Source organism: Tursiops truncatus, chromosome 5 (assembly GCF_011762595.2).
Source record: "Tursiops truncatus isolate mTurTru1 chromosome 5, mTurTru1.mat.Y, whole genome shotgun sequence".
NCBI lineage: Eukaryota > Metazoa > Chordata > Mammalia > Artiodactyla > Delphinidae > Tursiops > Tursiops truncatus.
In genome coordinates, this window is record NC_047038.1 from 119,226,380 (window position 1) to 119,240,409 (window position 14,030).

General features: G+C 38.3%; 1 protein-coding gene across 2 annotated transcripts in view; it reads left to right on the forward strand.

Annotated features, from left to right (window-relative positions):
• Positions 1–14,030, forward strand: part of PPP3CA (protein phosphatase 3 catalytic subunit alpha) — a 295,701-nt gene that overhangs the window by 88,254 nt on the left and 193,417 nt on the right. The window contains exon 1 of one of the 2 annotated variants that reach the window (XM_073805565.1): positions 942–972. The exons of the other annotated variant lie outside the window; for it this stretch is intronic. Coding sequence (XP_073661666.1) covers positions 957–972 — 16 coding nt within the window. The 5' untranslated portion in view covers positions 942–956. Of the gene's footprint in view, positions 1–941; positions 973–14,030 lie in introns of those variants that run through there. 2 annotated transcript variants of the gene reach the window in all.

Genomic DNA, 14,030 nt, shown 5'->3' on the forward strand with positions numbered 1-14,030 from the left:
GGGACTGTGGGTACACACCTTTTCAGCAAGGTGTGACCTTTCTGAAATCAGGACTTTTCTTGCAGAGTCTGGTTCTGAGTTTCTGAAGGGACCCCTTTGATCTGGGAGTTTGGCTTAGGACTATCCTTTGACTCTCATTATCTCCACAGACACTACCTTTGGTATTTACATACATGCCTGCCTGTAGACAGAAGCTGAGACCCTATTTTGCTTTTTGCTTTTGGGGATGGTAAACATTTCTTGTAGCTGGCTGTTGATGTATACTGCATCTTTGAACCTCTTGGGAAAGGAAGGGAAGGTGGTATTAGAATGAATATTTGTTGAAGTTGTAATCTTTATTGTACACCTTTAGTTCATCTGGGACTTGCACATTGCTTTTAATCTCTACAACATTTCTGTTTCCTATTATTCAGGAAGAGCATTAGAGAATCCCCATGGTTAGTAATTATGGGACATTTAATAAATGATATGTGATTCTACAGGGTGAAATGTCAGTGAACTGTATTCCAGAGGAACAGTCATTGTTCGGTCCAGCTTAATTTTGTCCTGTGGAACTTGTGTGGATGTTTCCTTTTACTTTTAGCAGCTAGGGACACTGTGTCAGTCACATGTTCACATAGTAGAAAAATATCTGGAATTGAGTTTTGTGGTTAGCAAAACATAAGTGAAAATGTCTAAGGCCTTTCATTTGTAGGTACTATGGTACTCTAATGAAACAAGTTTATTTATCTTTGGGAGAACATAGAGAGAAATTGAAAAAAATATGTGTACATATTTTATTATGTATTGTTACATATATTCTTTTTTCTGATAAATGAAACTATATAGGACTTTTTCCAGCTCTCCCCTGTTATTTTCTTCTCACTATTCCACATTTTTCTCCATATAGATGTCATTTTATGATACTTTGAGATCTAAGAACATCATTGCTAGTCCTTCCTCATAAGTTGATATTAATGCATAAAAAAGAAGGTAAGTAATACAAAAATTTTCTTTTGATTAAGTGGAAATGTAGTTTCTCTTATAAAATTGAAAGCATTTGGGCTTCCCTGGTGGCGCAGTGGTTGAGAGTCTGCCTGCCAATGCAGGGGACACGAGTTCATGCCCCAGTCCGGGAAGATCCCACATGCCGTGGAGCGGCTGGGCCCGTGAACCATGGTCGCTGAGCCTGCGCAACGGGAGAGACCACAACAGTGAGAGGCCCGCGTACCAAAAAAAAAAAAAAAAAAACCCAAAAAACTATATTAGTTCTGATAACTGAAGTGAGTTTATCACGAAATTGCAAAGTTAACATACTGCCCTCACAAAATAATAGCTCAACTTGCATGCTTACTCTTCTTTTTCTATGTTTAACTTTGGTGTTCAATGAGGAACAAATGCAGTAAAACAAAAAAACAAAAAAAAGAAAGTAACACCCATCTTTCCTCTGGCAGTGGATGGAAAATTTCTAGCAATCTTGTTCCAAAAGAGTTTGTCACACTTTTTAATGAATGGTTTACTATAAGGAGAAATGATAGCATATGCGTTATTTTATATGACATAAAGTAAAATTTTAAAGCTAAATCTATTTGTCTTATTTTTGCTAACAGTGCATTTAAAGTTATGTCAAAGGTAGATACATGTCTATAAAAGAGGAAATTGAAATCATCTAACTTTGTAGTAACATCTGCATTCTTTTAAAATATATTAAGAGCAATAATTTTTCTCCTGTTAAGTGTTGCTTAACACTTAATTTCTGACAGATGTGTTCAGGATATTTCAATTCCGGTTTGAATTACAAAGAGTAGATGCTAATGAGGGACAGATAGAAGAAAATAAGTAGAATTTCACTAATTAGAAGTTTGACAGTTTTGTCAGTATATAGCCATTGAACAACCAGATCATCATCAGTGCTTTTGGAAAAAAGGGCAGAAGATACTTTGAGATGAGTATAAGATACTAAAAGAGACTGGGCTATCCATGTCAGAGGCAAAGGAAAGTTGTGGGAAACAGGTGATTAGGGGTTCATAAAGATGGAGAAGGGAATTGAAAACTGGAGAGGTGTCTTAAATTGATACATGGTAATAGCAGTCCCCACCTTGCTCCAGTAGTGGGTGGGTCCCTTGATAGAACAAGTATGGAACATGCTAGACTAGAGAAAGGTAAACTGATTTCTGCACCTCAAGACTAAAGAGATTTTGGGACTTCCCTGGTGGCGCAGTGGTTAAGAATCTGCCTGCCAATGCAGGGGACACGGGTTCAAGCCCTGGTCTGGGAAGATCCCACATGCAGCGGAGCAACTAAGCCTGCGAGCCACAACTACTGAAGCCCGCGTGCCTGGAGCCTGTGCTCCACAACAAGAGAAGCCACCGCAGTGAAAAGCCCGTGCACCGCAATGAAGAGTAGCCCCCGCTCGCTGCAACTAGAGAAAGCCCGCGCGCAGCAACGAAGACCAACGCAGCCAAAAATAAATAAATAAATAAATATATTAAAAAAGAAAGAGACTAAAGAGATTTTAATATGTTACTGTACAAGGTGAAATTCCAAGAGCGGGCTATAGCATGCAGAATATCTCGAACCTTGTTGGTCACAGGTGCTTTTTAATTTTTCTTGTGACAAATAGGATTTGGGAAATATTGTAATAGAACATAGATGCAACCAGTACAGGTTCTAGAGGACATATTGAATAGTGTTTTAGGAAGATAAGTCTTCTAGAGATAAACTGGGTAAGTTGAGGAGTAAAGGATAAAAGCTCTTGAAATACTTAAGGGGAGCATTGAAGAAGGTCTGGTCTAGGGTGGCAGCAGTGACTTTGGAGGGTAAAGGTAAATTCAAGACCTTTTTCAAACAAACAAGCAAAAACCCTGCAGGATGTGGTAGCGAATTGAATTAAATAAAGCAGTGGTAAAAGTATATGGTATATAGATATTGAATGCAACTCTTGTCCCTATTAGTGATAAAAAGGTGAAAAATCAGAAACCAGTTCTATGTGTTCTGTTTGAGGGGATTGCACGTATGATGCCACCCTCACTAAGACTGAGCTATCAGTGAAGAGGGACTTGAACTATATGGGAGAAGATGGTAAGTTAAACACCAGGGAAGCAAGTGCAGTTGGATGGTGAGACGGGGCCAGTATGGAGCTCAGGGTTGTAAATGGTCCTTGTCAGTCTGTGAGCCTTCTCTTCTGTATAATCAGAGTTGCATCTCTTATAAAAAGATAAACTTTAAAAAAGCCTTGATGGGAATCCATTCAACAAAAAAATCTATTCAAACAAATATGGAGAAAGTACTCACCAATCTCATTAAGTTTCATGAGATTTCTTTGAAATATACGCAGGCTGATGAGTTGTGATAGTCCAGTTTCATAGGTAGAGCCAATTTCTCTCTCTTTTCTCTTTTGTCAGCGTCATGTGTAAAATTATGACCTAGCTTGGATATGTTTTTTTGTTTGTTTTTTTTTTGGGGGGGCCGTGCCACATGGCATGTGGGATCTTTAGTTCCCCAACCAGGGTTCAAACCTGTGCCCCCTGCAGTGGAAGCACAGAGTCTTAACTACTGGACCGCCAGGGAAGTCCCTGGACATGATTTTAAATAGTTTTCTTGAAAGCTCTTTCTCACAGAGCCATGTATTTGGCATCTCTAAACATTTTACAGGCAGGTACAGGGTACAGAATAGAGAGTTCTGACTTGGTGCCAGTTTGACGTGAACATCCATAGTAACCGATTCCATACTTAACTAAACTGGATCGTGTGTGGTACATCTTCAAGGAACAGCTACTGAAATATTTTAAACTGTTAAAATATAGAAAGCGTGTGTCACATCAAATAACAGGATCTATTCTCTTTCGTTTTCCTGCGTGACTTCAGTGTGTCCCTGTGTAGGTGCGCTGTTGGCTTTCCTCTGTTTGCCTGGGGACAGTGTCCTCTGTCGTTGTGCTCAGAAGCACTTTGGGAAGGAAGTGACTTCTCACTTCCTCTTATTCCATGGACTTGATGAAAGTCAACAGGTTATGTGCTCTCAGTTACATATTCATGTCCTGACTCTTTTGTATGCTGTTTCTGGGTTGTTCAACTTGCAGATGGAAGGTTAATTACACAGCCTCCCTGTTTCATTCTTCCGTCATTAACACTACAAAAATGATTAAGCAACAAAAATAGGAGATCCTGTAAATGTATATAGAGTCTAACTTAACTTTTGGTGGAAAGTAGACTTTGTCTGGTGGAGAATAAAGAAATGCGTAGTATTGGAGGTTGGCCCTGGTGTGACTTTTCTCCAAAAGGTATTTTAAGAAATAAGCTTGTGTGGGCTTCCCTGGTGGCGCAGTGGTTGAGTGTCTGCCTGCTGATGCAGGGGACACGGATTCGTGCCCCGGTCCGGGAATATCCCACATGCCGCGGAGCTGCTGGGCCCGTGAGCCATGGCCGCTGAGCCTGCGCGTCCGGAGCCTGTGCTCCGCAACAGGAGAGGCCACAACAGTGAGAGGCCCGCGTACAGAAAAAAAAAAAAAAAAAAAAAAAGAAAGAAATAAGCTTGTGTACAGGAAGCATGTTTTAAAATAACACATTGGAAACAAAAAATCAGATAGTTCGAAGGCACAGTGACTAATGTGTTCCTCTAATGTTTCAAATGTTACCAATATTTTGGAAAGTGTTGTAATCTTGCCTTTGGCATAGGGAAGCCAACATATTACTCAGTAAGAGACTATGATCCAGCCATCATGAGACAGAACAGTTTTGTTTTGTTTTTTTGTTTTTTGTTTTGCAGTACGCGGGCCTCTCACTGTTGTGGCGTCTCCCGTTGCGGAGCACAGGCTCCGGACGCGCAGGCTCAGCGACCAGGCTCACGGGCCCAGCCGCTCTGCGGCATGTGGGATCCTCCCGGACCGGGGCACGAACCCGTGCCCCCTGCATCAGCAGGCAGACACTCAACCACTGCGCCACCAGGGAAGCCCGAGACAGAACATTTTTGATCCTATACAAAAAGATATCAAAACCTTATCCTATAAATCAAAACTGTTGTCTTCCTCTGAATTCACTTTTTTTCTCTCAAGAATTAAGAGTTTTGAGCTGGAAAGTGAATTAGCTATTTCTTCATCCAAAATTCAGTGAATGAGAAAAGTGAGGGTTGGAAAGATTAAATAATCACCCAAGACCACACAGGCATGAAGGGAGGAACTGGGATTTGATTCAAGATGTCCAGCTCCTGGCCAAGAATTATTAACCATATACACTTCTTTCCACAGCCCTGTTCTGTAACTCACTGTGCTATTTCTCAGCCTAGAGGTTATATTGGTGATTAAGAATGGATGGTATTTTTTCTATCCTTTGGTGTTTGAATAAGAGCACGTGCTGTGTCTGTGAGGGTGTGTGTGCACAGGTGTGTGCATTAGTGTGTGTGCGTGTGTATGTTGTGAGAGTCACGCCGGCAGTGCCTGAAACAGATGGACAGTGGTGGGAGTTGGGCAGTTTTAGGAAAATGAGCAGAAGGAAAACTCAGAAGAAGATTCTTCTAGTTTGTAGGTTGTGAAGGTTGGGATATAAGAGAAAATGGCTGTTTTAAGTGTTCTCCAAATTTCTAAACCAGTTTTGGTTTAGAGCCACTGTCAACCTTTCTGCTCACTTCAACCCAGTAATATTCCATTGCATGAGCTGCTTCCATTTTAGTGGATAATACAATACAGATTCAATGGCAACAGAGCTCTTGTTCAAGGGATCAGAAACAGATTTAATTTAATTCTGATAATGACACATACAGATAGCCTAGAAGTCATGTAAATCCATGATGTGAGAAACGGCTGGAGAGTCCAGTGTTACTATTTTTTTAATTAAACTTACATTTTTCTTACTGAATAATTTCAAATACATGGAGTGGTTATAATTAAACTTCATTTCTGTTCTCTGGCACGTGTGTTCCCCAAATTTGACCCTTTCTATTTCTCTTTAGAACTTTTTATTTCAACTAGTAATGTATGAGTTTTCAATTGAAGATAAGTAGGTTTTTTTTTTTTTAATGTAGTTTCCAGGCCATCTTACATAAGTATGTTTTGTGTCTTAATTAGATTTTAAATATTAATTTAGATTATGTCTTTAATTGCTAGGCTGTCCCCATTCAGTAGCTAATATAATGCTTATTGCAGTCAGTAGTATATAAATTATTAATGAACTAAAGACTATCTGTGAACATTCATGTAATCTAGGTGTTTCTACTATGATTCTTCTTTTTTAAAAAAAAATATTTATTTTTATTTGGTTGCGGGTCTTAGTTGCGGCTTGCCGGCTCCTTAGTTGTCACATGCAAACTCTTAGTTGCGGCATGCATGTGGGATCTAGTTCCCTGACCAGGGATCGAACCCGGGCCTCCTGCATTGGGAGCACAGAGAATTAACCACTGCGCCACCAGGGAAGTCCCTCTACTATGACTGTTTGTTTATGAATTCCACACGTTGAAGCGTTTTCACATCTACACAAAACTACTTAAGATATGCCATTGCGAGTATATCTGGGGATTGGGGAAAGAGGTATTTTGAAGCAGAGAGAAGAGTGAAACAAGGAAGCGCATATAATTGATGTGATGCCCCATTGAGTCAGCTCCAGAATAGAAAGGAATTTTGACTGTACAGCACAGTTAACAGTGATCCTCAACTGAATTTATCTGAAAATACTATTTTAGTCATGTACTGTAATGTTTGTACAGATATGCTTACCGATTTGCCATTGAGTATATGTGTTAATAAATTCATTTTAGTTTAAAAGCATGGTTAGAAGAGCCAAATTTTTTTAGGTTTGAATTCTTCCACTTACAGACTCTGTGATTTTTGATAAATTATTTAGCCCTGTATTTTGAATTAGGTCATTTTCTTTATCTGTAAATAAAGGTTTATAGATGAAGTAGATTCTAATAGTAAATTGTACCTCATGGAGCTGTTGTCAACTTAATATTTCTAAAGTCTTTAGAACAGGGCTTGGCAAATAGTAAGCACTGGATTCATACTGCATTTAATTATAGGGAACTAGAACATTCCAGAAGCTAATGTTAAATATAATGTTACGTATTGGAACCATTTGGTGATTTGGTCTTGGGTTTTAAAAGTTATTTTAAAATGTTCATTCTTTCGTTCAACAATTATTTGTTGAGCATTTGCTTTGTGCTGGAGATAGCAACAGTGATACTGCCTCTTGTCAGTGCTACCTTTTTTTTTTTTTTTTTTTGCGGTACCCGGGCCTCTCACTGTTGTGGCCTCTCCCGTTGCGGAGCACAGGCTCCGGACGCGCAGGCCCAGCGGCCATGGCTCACGGGCCCAGCTGCTCCGTGGCATGTGGGATCCTCCCGGACCGGGGCACGAACCCGTGTCCCCTGCCTCGGCAGGCGGACTCTCAACCACCGCGCCACCAGGGAAGCCCCAGTGCTACGTTTTATCTGCTTCATGCTCTTACCTTTACAAGGCCCTTCCATATATTATCTTATGTGGCTTTTCTCTCAAAAGTATGAGGTAGCTGTGAAAAGTTATATTGCCAGTTTCTGGATGAAATAACTTTTCATAGAGGTGCAAAGATTTCCCTCATTACAGGAAGTACAGTCTAGGTAGTCTCCTTTCCCTCTGCCATATCATCTTGTTGTAGGAAGAGACTTGCTTACTTACATTCCCATGGAGCTTACTGTTTGTTGCCTCTGCAGGTTTATACGTGGATCACTTGGACCTAGGGCAAGAGTCCATGTTGGTTTGGATTCTTCTAAGACTGGACCACAATAATTCCATCCTTAGGGTTTTTTTTTTTTTTTTTAATTCATTTATTTAATTTTTGGCTGCACTGGGTCTTCACTGCTGCACGCGGGCTTTCTCTAGTTGCAGTGAGCGGGGGCTACTCTTTGTTGCGGGGCGCGGACTTCTCATTGTGGTGGCTTCTCTTGTTGCAGAGCACAGGCTCTAGGTGCGCGGGCTTCAGTAGTTGTGGCACATGGGCTTCAGTAGTTGTGGCTCGCAGGCTCAGTAGTTGTGGCGTACAGGCTTAGTTGCTCCACGGCATGTGGGATCTTCCCGGACCAGGGCTCGAACCCGTGTCCCCTGCATTGGCAGGCAGATTCTTAACCACTGCACCACCAGGGAAGCCCTAGGGTGTGTTGTTTTATTTTTTTTAACTTTTGGAAAGATTTTTCTGAATATTACCAATATTGCATTTAAAAAAATACATTGAAATTATTTGATTTATTCAAAAACATTTTAATATTTCTGTTTCTCTTTATTCTTTTATGTCTTTGGATTATCTGAATCCTGGTTTCCTTTTTACTTTTTTACCTTTTTGAATATCTGACTTCCCAACATTCCAGATTTAAATTCAAAGACCAACCTGCTTATTTTTTCTTCGACACAGACAGAAATCTGAATAGAAGGGGAAAAAAAGTAAAGCTACCCATCAGACGTGTAATGGGCCTCTCTAATAGACCTGATTGAATTGATTACTCTAGCCGTTTACCCGGTGGAATAAAAAGCGTAAAGCACTCATCATTTAGTTATAAATTTATTCATTGCAGAGAGCCACATCCCATTAATTTTATGTAATTTGGTAATTCCCAGTAGCTGCTGCTGAAGAATGTGTTCCCCCTTGGTGTCGTGTAGCTCTCTGGAGAGAGGAGAACTCTATTGTGTACGTGAACTTTAAAGGGCCAAAAGATTTTCAGAGCATTCACAATTTTAACTGTTGCTTTGATCATGCTTATATTCTGACTCTTAAAAATGCTTTCCATTACTGTGTTTCTAAACCCAGGTATGTGTAGAACTTTAGAGTACCATGATGTGCAAACCAGTTGTTCTTGTGTTCTAGTAGCTATCCAAAAAAGTACTTGCTATAGCCTCCTTTTAAGCCTAAACCTCTTTAATCAAACTGTCCTAGATTACATTCATTTAAGATCTAGCTGATGTCAGTGGACAGGAAAATGTGTTAGAGCTGACCACTACCACCATCACCACCACAGTGAGCTACATTTTAACTATCAATATTATTGTGCCTGAAGAGCGAGGTTTTGGCCTGGATTGCCACGCATAGAGAATCCCTGCTGTAATTGATTCCCTAAAGGAGTGATAATTTTGACAAGTTAGTTTTAGCCTGTGTTGGAATATCAACTTGTTGTACTGAGTACCTATTCTCTGTCCAAGGCCCATAGCAGCCTTAATATGTCTTTGTATTTTATCTTAATATATGGTATGTTAATATATGATATATAATAGATGGTATTTACTTTAATATATGATCTTAATATGTGATTGGAGAAGAATTGGGAAAGCAGAGATGAATCATTAAATGATCATCATTTTTTGCATTCTATTCACGAGTTTGTATTTAACTGTTACTCTCATGTTTATCATCTACTTGCTTATCTCCATTGCTGCTTTTTGTTTCCAAATTGTGATAGTTAAATATCCTAAATCTCTCTAGATCCTCTCCTGTATCTGGATAGAATTATTTTCTTCTGGAATTGCTTTTCTTCTGTGTGTAAAGACAGAATTTTAAATTCATTTTTTTCCCTTCATGGTATGTTTGCTTTAGACTCTTGAGATTTTGACATTACTGAGAAAGAGAAAGGGAGTAATAAACAGTGACATCAAAGTGCTTTTGAGTTTTAAGGAATGATAGTAAACAAAATGTTTAAATTTTGTTGGAAAGCAGAATTCAGTGAGACTGTGAATTTTTAAGAAAATGATTTATTTATTTGCTTCTGACAAAAGTGAGATGTTCGTGTTGATATTTGCATATAGTAAGGTGCAAGGGAGGACCAAGCAATCTAAGTTATACATGTAACTTTTCACAGTAATTGTCAGAAATAAACTTTTGTTGAAAGTTCTGCTTATGGGATTCAGTTAACTCCTCACAGTCTGTTTCCTGACCCTCAGGAAACTTTCTTTGAATAATAGTGTTTGGAGATAGAGAAAGTTAATTTAATTGTTGGTGCTAGATGTACATGTTTCAGTTATACTAGGGAGTACTGGCAAACGGGAGGATGGTTACATTAGAGTTTTGATCCTATAAATAATTATGAATCATCAAAATGCCAGTAAAGTAATAATTGTGTAAGACATTCAAAACATCTTAGGTCAGAGAGAGAATTGAGTTTCAGAAAGCTAGTTGAGGGATAGATGATAGGATATATTTGAGAGCATAATTCTAGTTTCTAGTGAACAGAGTAGATTCTCTTTTTACATCCATTAAAATTGAAGGGCTTTCCATCAAAACAATTAAGATTCTAGCTTGTGGTCTGAAATAAATATTGATTTTTGAAGTAGAAAAACTCTGATTTTTGAATCCTAACTCTTTAAGCTATGCACTGTAAGACTGTAAATAGTCCCAGGAAAGTTAAGTATTTTATATGGAGAAAAATAAGCTCGAATGTATTTCCTGAACCTCCATTTTCAGTATTTTCCCCTTATTTTTTGATCTTTAAATGAAAACTTTTAAATTATATATTTAATTTTTATCACTTTATATTTAAAATTAGAATTATACTAGAGAGTTTGTAAGCTTCTCTTTTAACTTAAAAATAAGATATTAACTTGTCTTAACAAAACTGAATTCTTTATTTCTTGAATTAAATCATTTTTGCCTGTAGGTAAACGTTAGGTCTATTCTTAAGAAAAAAAAAGTAGTTGGGTGTGGAGGTTTTAAAGAAATGAACTGGTCCCAGACATATATTTTAACCATACATTATTTTCTCTATAAAAATAAGAATAATTTTCTTGAGATACCTATAGAACTAATGTCATCAGCCTTTTAAATGGCTTGTGGTCTCAGAGTGAAGGACAAGATATTAAATCACTTCAGGTAGTAATTATTTTATTTGACAACTTAACATAAAATAAAACAAATAGTGCAATGGAAAGATGACTGTGTTTTTAAAACTTATTCACATATCTTTATTTATCAATTTATCTGTTGGCTTATGCTTTGGATGTGATCTTGTTTTGAAAGAAGGTATATATGGCTCTAGTGGCAAAATCATGCATTTATTCTACAGTATTTGTTGGGTGTCGTCTTAGGGCGAGTTGCTGGGAAACAGTCTGAAATTTGTGTGCGGGAAGTCTACTGGTGAGCACTCTCAGGATCTACATCTACAGGGGAGTGAAGGGAGTGAGGATTGGAAAGAGGGAGAAGTCGAACCAGGATGCAGTTTCAGTAGAGGTGTGAGCCAATCCTATGATGAGCTCTGGAACTAGATGGTCCTGCAGAGTTGTCCCGTACGGAGGCCAGGGACTGGGTGTTTGCAGTCCCGCATCAGTCAAAGAAGGGGTGCAGCCTTGGGTGGTGTGGTTGTGAGTAGTCAAGAGCCAGTACTCTTGGAAGGTGGGGGGAGGAGAGTAAACTGAGTCTAAGAGGGAGTCCTAGCTGGGGGATCTGGACAGTGCGCCATAGCATCTACTACCACTGCCCACCAAGCATCCAACTTTGATCTAGGCATTGGGGGCACCATGTTGAACAAAAGCTGACATGATCATTCTTTCAGGAAGTTGAGGTCTATTCAAAAACCACAGAAATAAAAGCAAAGTTTGGTTGTTACAGAGCTAAGACATAGTATTATGAAGGCCTATATTAAGAAGCTAAGGGAGGGAGACGCAAGAGGGAAGAGATATGGGAACATATGTATATGTATAACTGATTCACTTTGTTATAAAGCAGAAACTAACACACCATTGTAAAGCAATTATACCCCAATAAAAATGTTAAAAAAAAAAAAAGAAGCTAAGAATCTGTTATGAAGCTATGGATAAAATACTTTTTTAATGTATATTGATGGTAGTCAACCTAATCTTTTTGCAAGCTCATTACTGGTTTGCCTTCTCTCATATAAGCTTATCTTGTATTATATTTTTCACACTGTTTTGCGTGGATATTGTTTGACTACTCAGTAACTGAAGCTCCAAATTAACACCCAAACCCTCCACTTCCCAGAATGCTGGATAAATCTAATTCAGGTGATTCAGCTGACACAATGCTAATGTTATATTCATACGCTCATGGAAAAGTGTTACTATATGCACATTAGATTTGATTAATTGGAAAGCCACAAGTGCAGTTGTGATATTTTCTGTTGGACTTGAAGTTTTCAGGAGAACTTTTATTTTCAAACTAATAGAAAAAGAGTAGCCAATAAAGGAAGACTTCTGAGGCTGCTTTTTAATAATAATTATAACTAAAATAATAGTAACTGTTACTTCTGATTATAATGATCTAGTTGCCAAGTGCTTTACATGGATTATCTTCTTTAATTCTTATTAGTCTACTGTTCTAAGAGGTTTACACAGATTATGTGATATAATCTTCATAATATCTCTAGGAAATAAGTTCTCTTCTTATCCCAACTTTACAGGTAAGAACACTAAAACTAGAGTCTTTACAAAACTAGTAAGCAGAAAAGGCAAGAATTTAAAAATTGACATTCAGAGTCCAGAGCTTTCCTTAGGGACGTATTGGTTGATTATGTTTATTTGAAATAATGTGTTGGTCGTAGAAAAATCAGGGATGGTTGAAAAAAGAAATGTTCAGCAATTCAGAGGAAAAGAAACAGCTTTAAAAAGTGCTCCCTTCTTACAGAAAACAAGCTAGTGGTTACCAGCGGGGAAAGGGAAGGTGGGGGGGGGGGGAAGAGCAAGAGGGGCAATGAGATAAAGAGGTAAAAATTACTGTGTATAAGATAGATAAGCAACAAGGATATATTATACAGCACAGGGAAATAGAGTCATTATTTTGTAATAACTTTTAAGGGAGTATGATCTGTAAAAATACTGAATCACTATGCTGTACACCTGAAACTAATATTATATTGTAAAGCAACTATACTTCAGTTGAAAAAAAATAGTGCTCCCTTGTCTTATATAGATGGCAAAACTTCAGTGTATCAAGGCAAGGGTTTGGTCACCATCAGTTTCCATACTTGCTCCCCACTCTCTTTCTCCACGTGGAGGAGGGACATCTGTGGGATCTTAGTAGTTCTCTGCTTAAACCCTTTAATGGCTTCCTGTTGCCCTTGAATATATCTTCTTTGCTGCCTACTTCTTCAGCCACAGATGGTGTCTCCACCCCGGCCCCCTTCAACTTTGCCCAAGTCAACAAGGTTTCTTTCAGTTCTTCTAAATGTTAATCTCTTTCCCACCTCAGGCTTTTTTGCTCTTGCTGTTTTCTGTGTCTAGAATGTGCTTCCTTCTGCTTTTCACATGACTGAGTTTTTCTCATCCTTCAAATCTTGACTGACATGTCAGTTCCTCAGCAGAGCCTGCCCCGACCATAGTACTGAAAGCTGCTTTCCCCTTTCACTCTCTTTGTATCCCATTTCATTCATTGTTCTTGCCATCATTTGTGATTATATTATTTGTTCCTTTGGTTGTTTGTTATCTAGGTACTCTACAATACTACAGATGCTGAGTACAGGGCTAAAGTCTATCTCATTCCCTTTGTTTCTTCAGTGCCTGGCAGAGTCCATGTTCTTTCTGTGTTGTCTGAATGAATCATCAGCTGTGGACATCTAGTGGTCTTTATAGTCAAGCCTTGGTGAATTGACTTTTTTACTTATGTCCTTTTTTAGTTCTTTCAAGGTAGAACGTAGATTTAAATTTAAATACAGAAAAATTGTCAGTTTTATTGGAAAGTCATGTGGGCCCTGCACAGTGCAAAGGGTGTATTGATGTTAAAAGAGTTAATGTTCATTTTAGTTAAAAGTTTATGTGATACCTTCTATCACATCAGTGGGGGAAGTACCTTTCTACATATAAGGTAAAACAATTTTAGACAAGTTGGCTGTTAAAAACAATTATACTGTGTTATTTTGGGTTAATATTAGTTATATGAGAAGTTGCAACCAAAAAACTATTTCAACTAGTTGTTAAATAAAGTACTAAAGTGTTCACTATTTATGATTATTCCCAAAGCAAGATTTAATTAAACCTGTTTATTGAGCATCTACTATGTGCCCAGGCACCTTTATGGGCTTCAGGGATTTGGCAGAGAAATAAGCAACCCCTGTCTTCATGAAACTTATAGTCTAGTGAGGGGATAGTTGTTTTAATTAG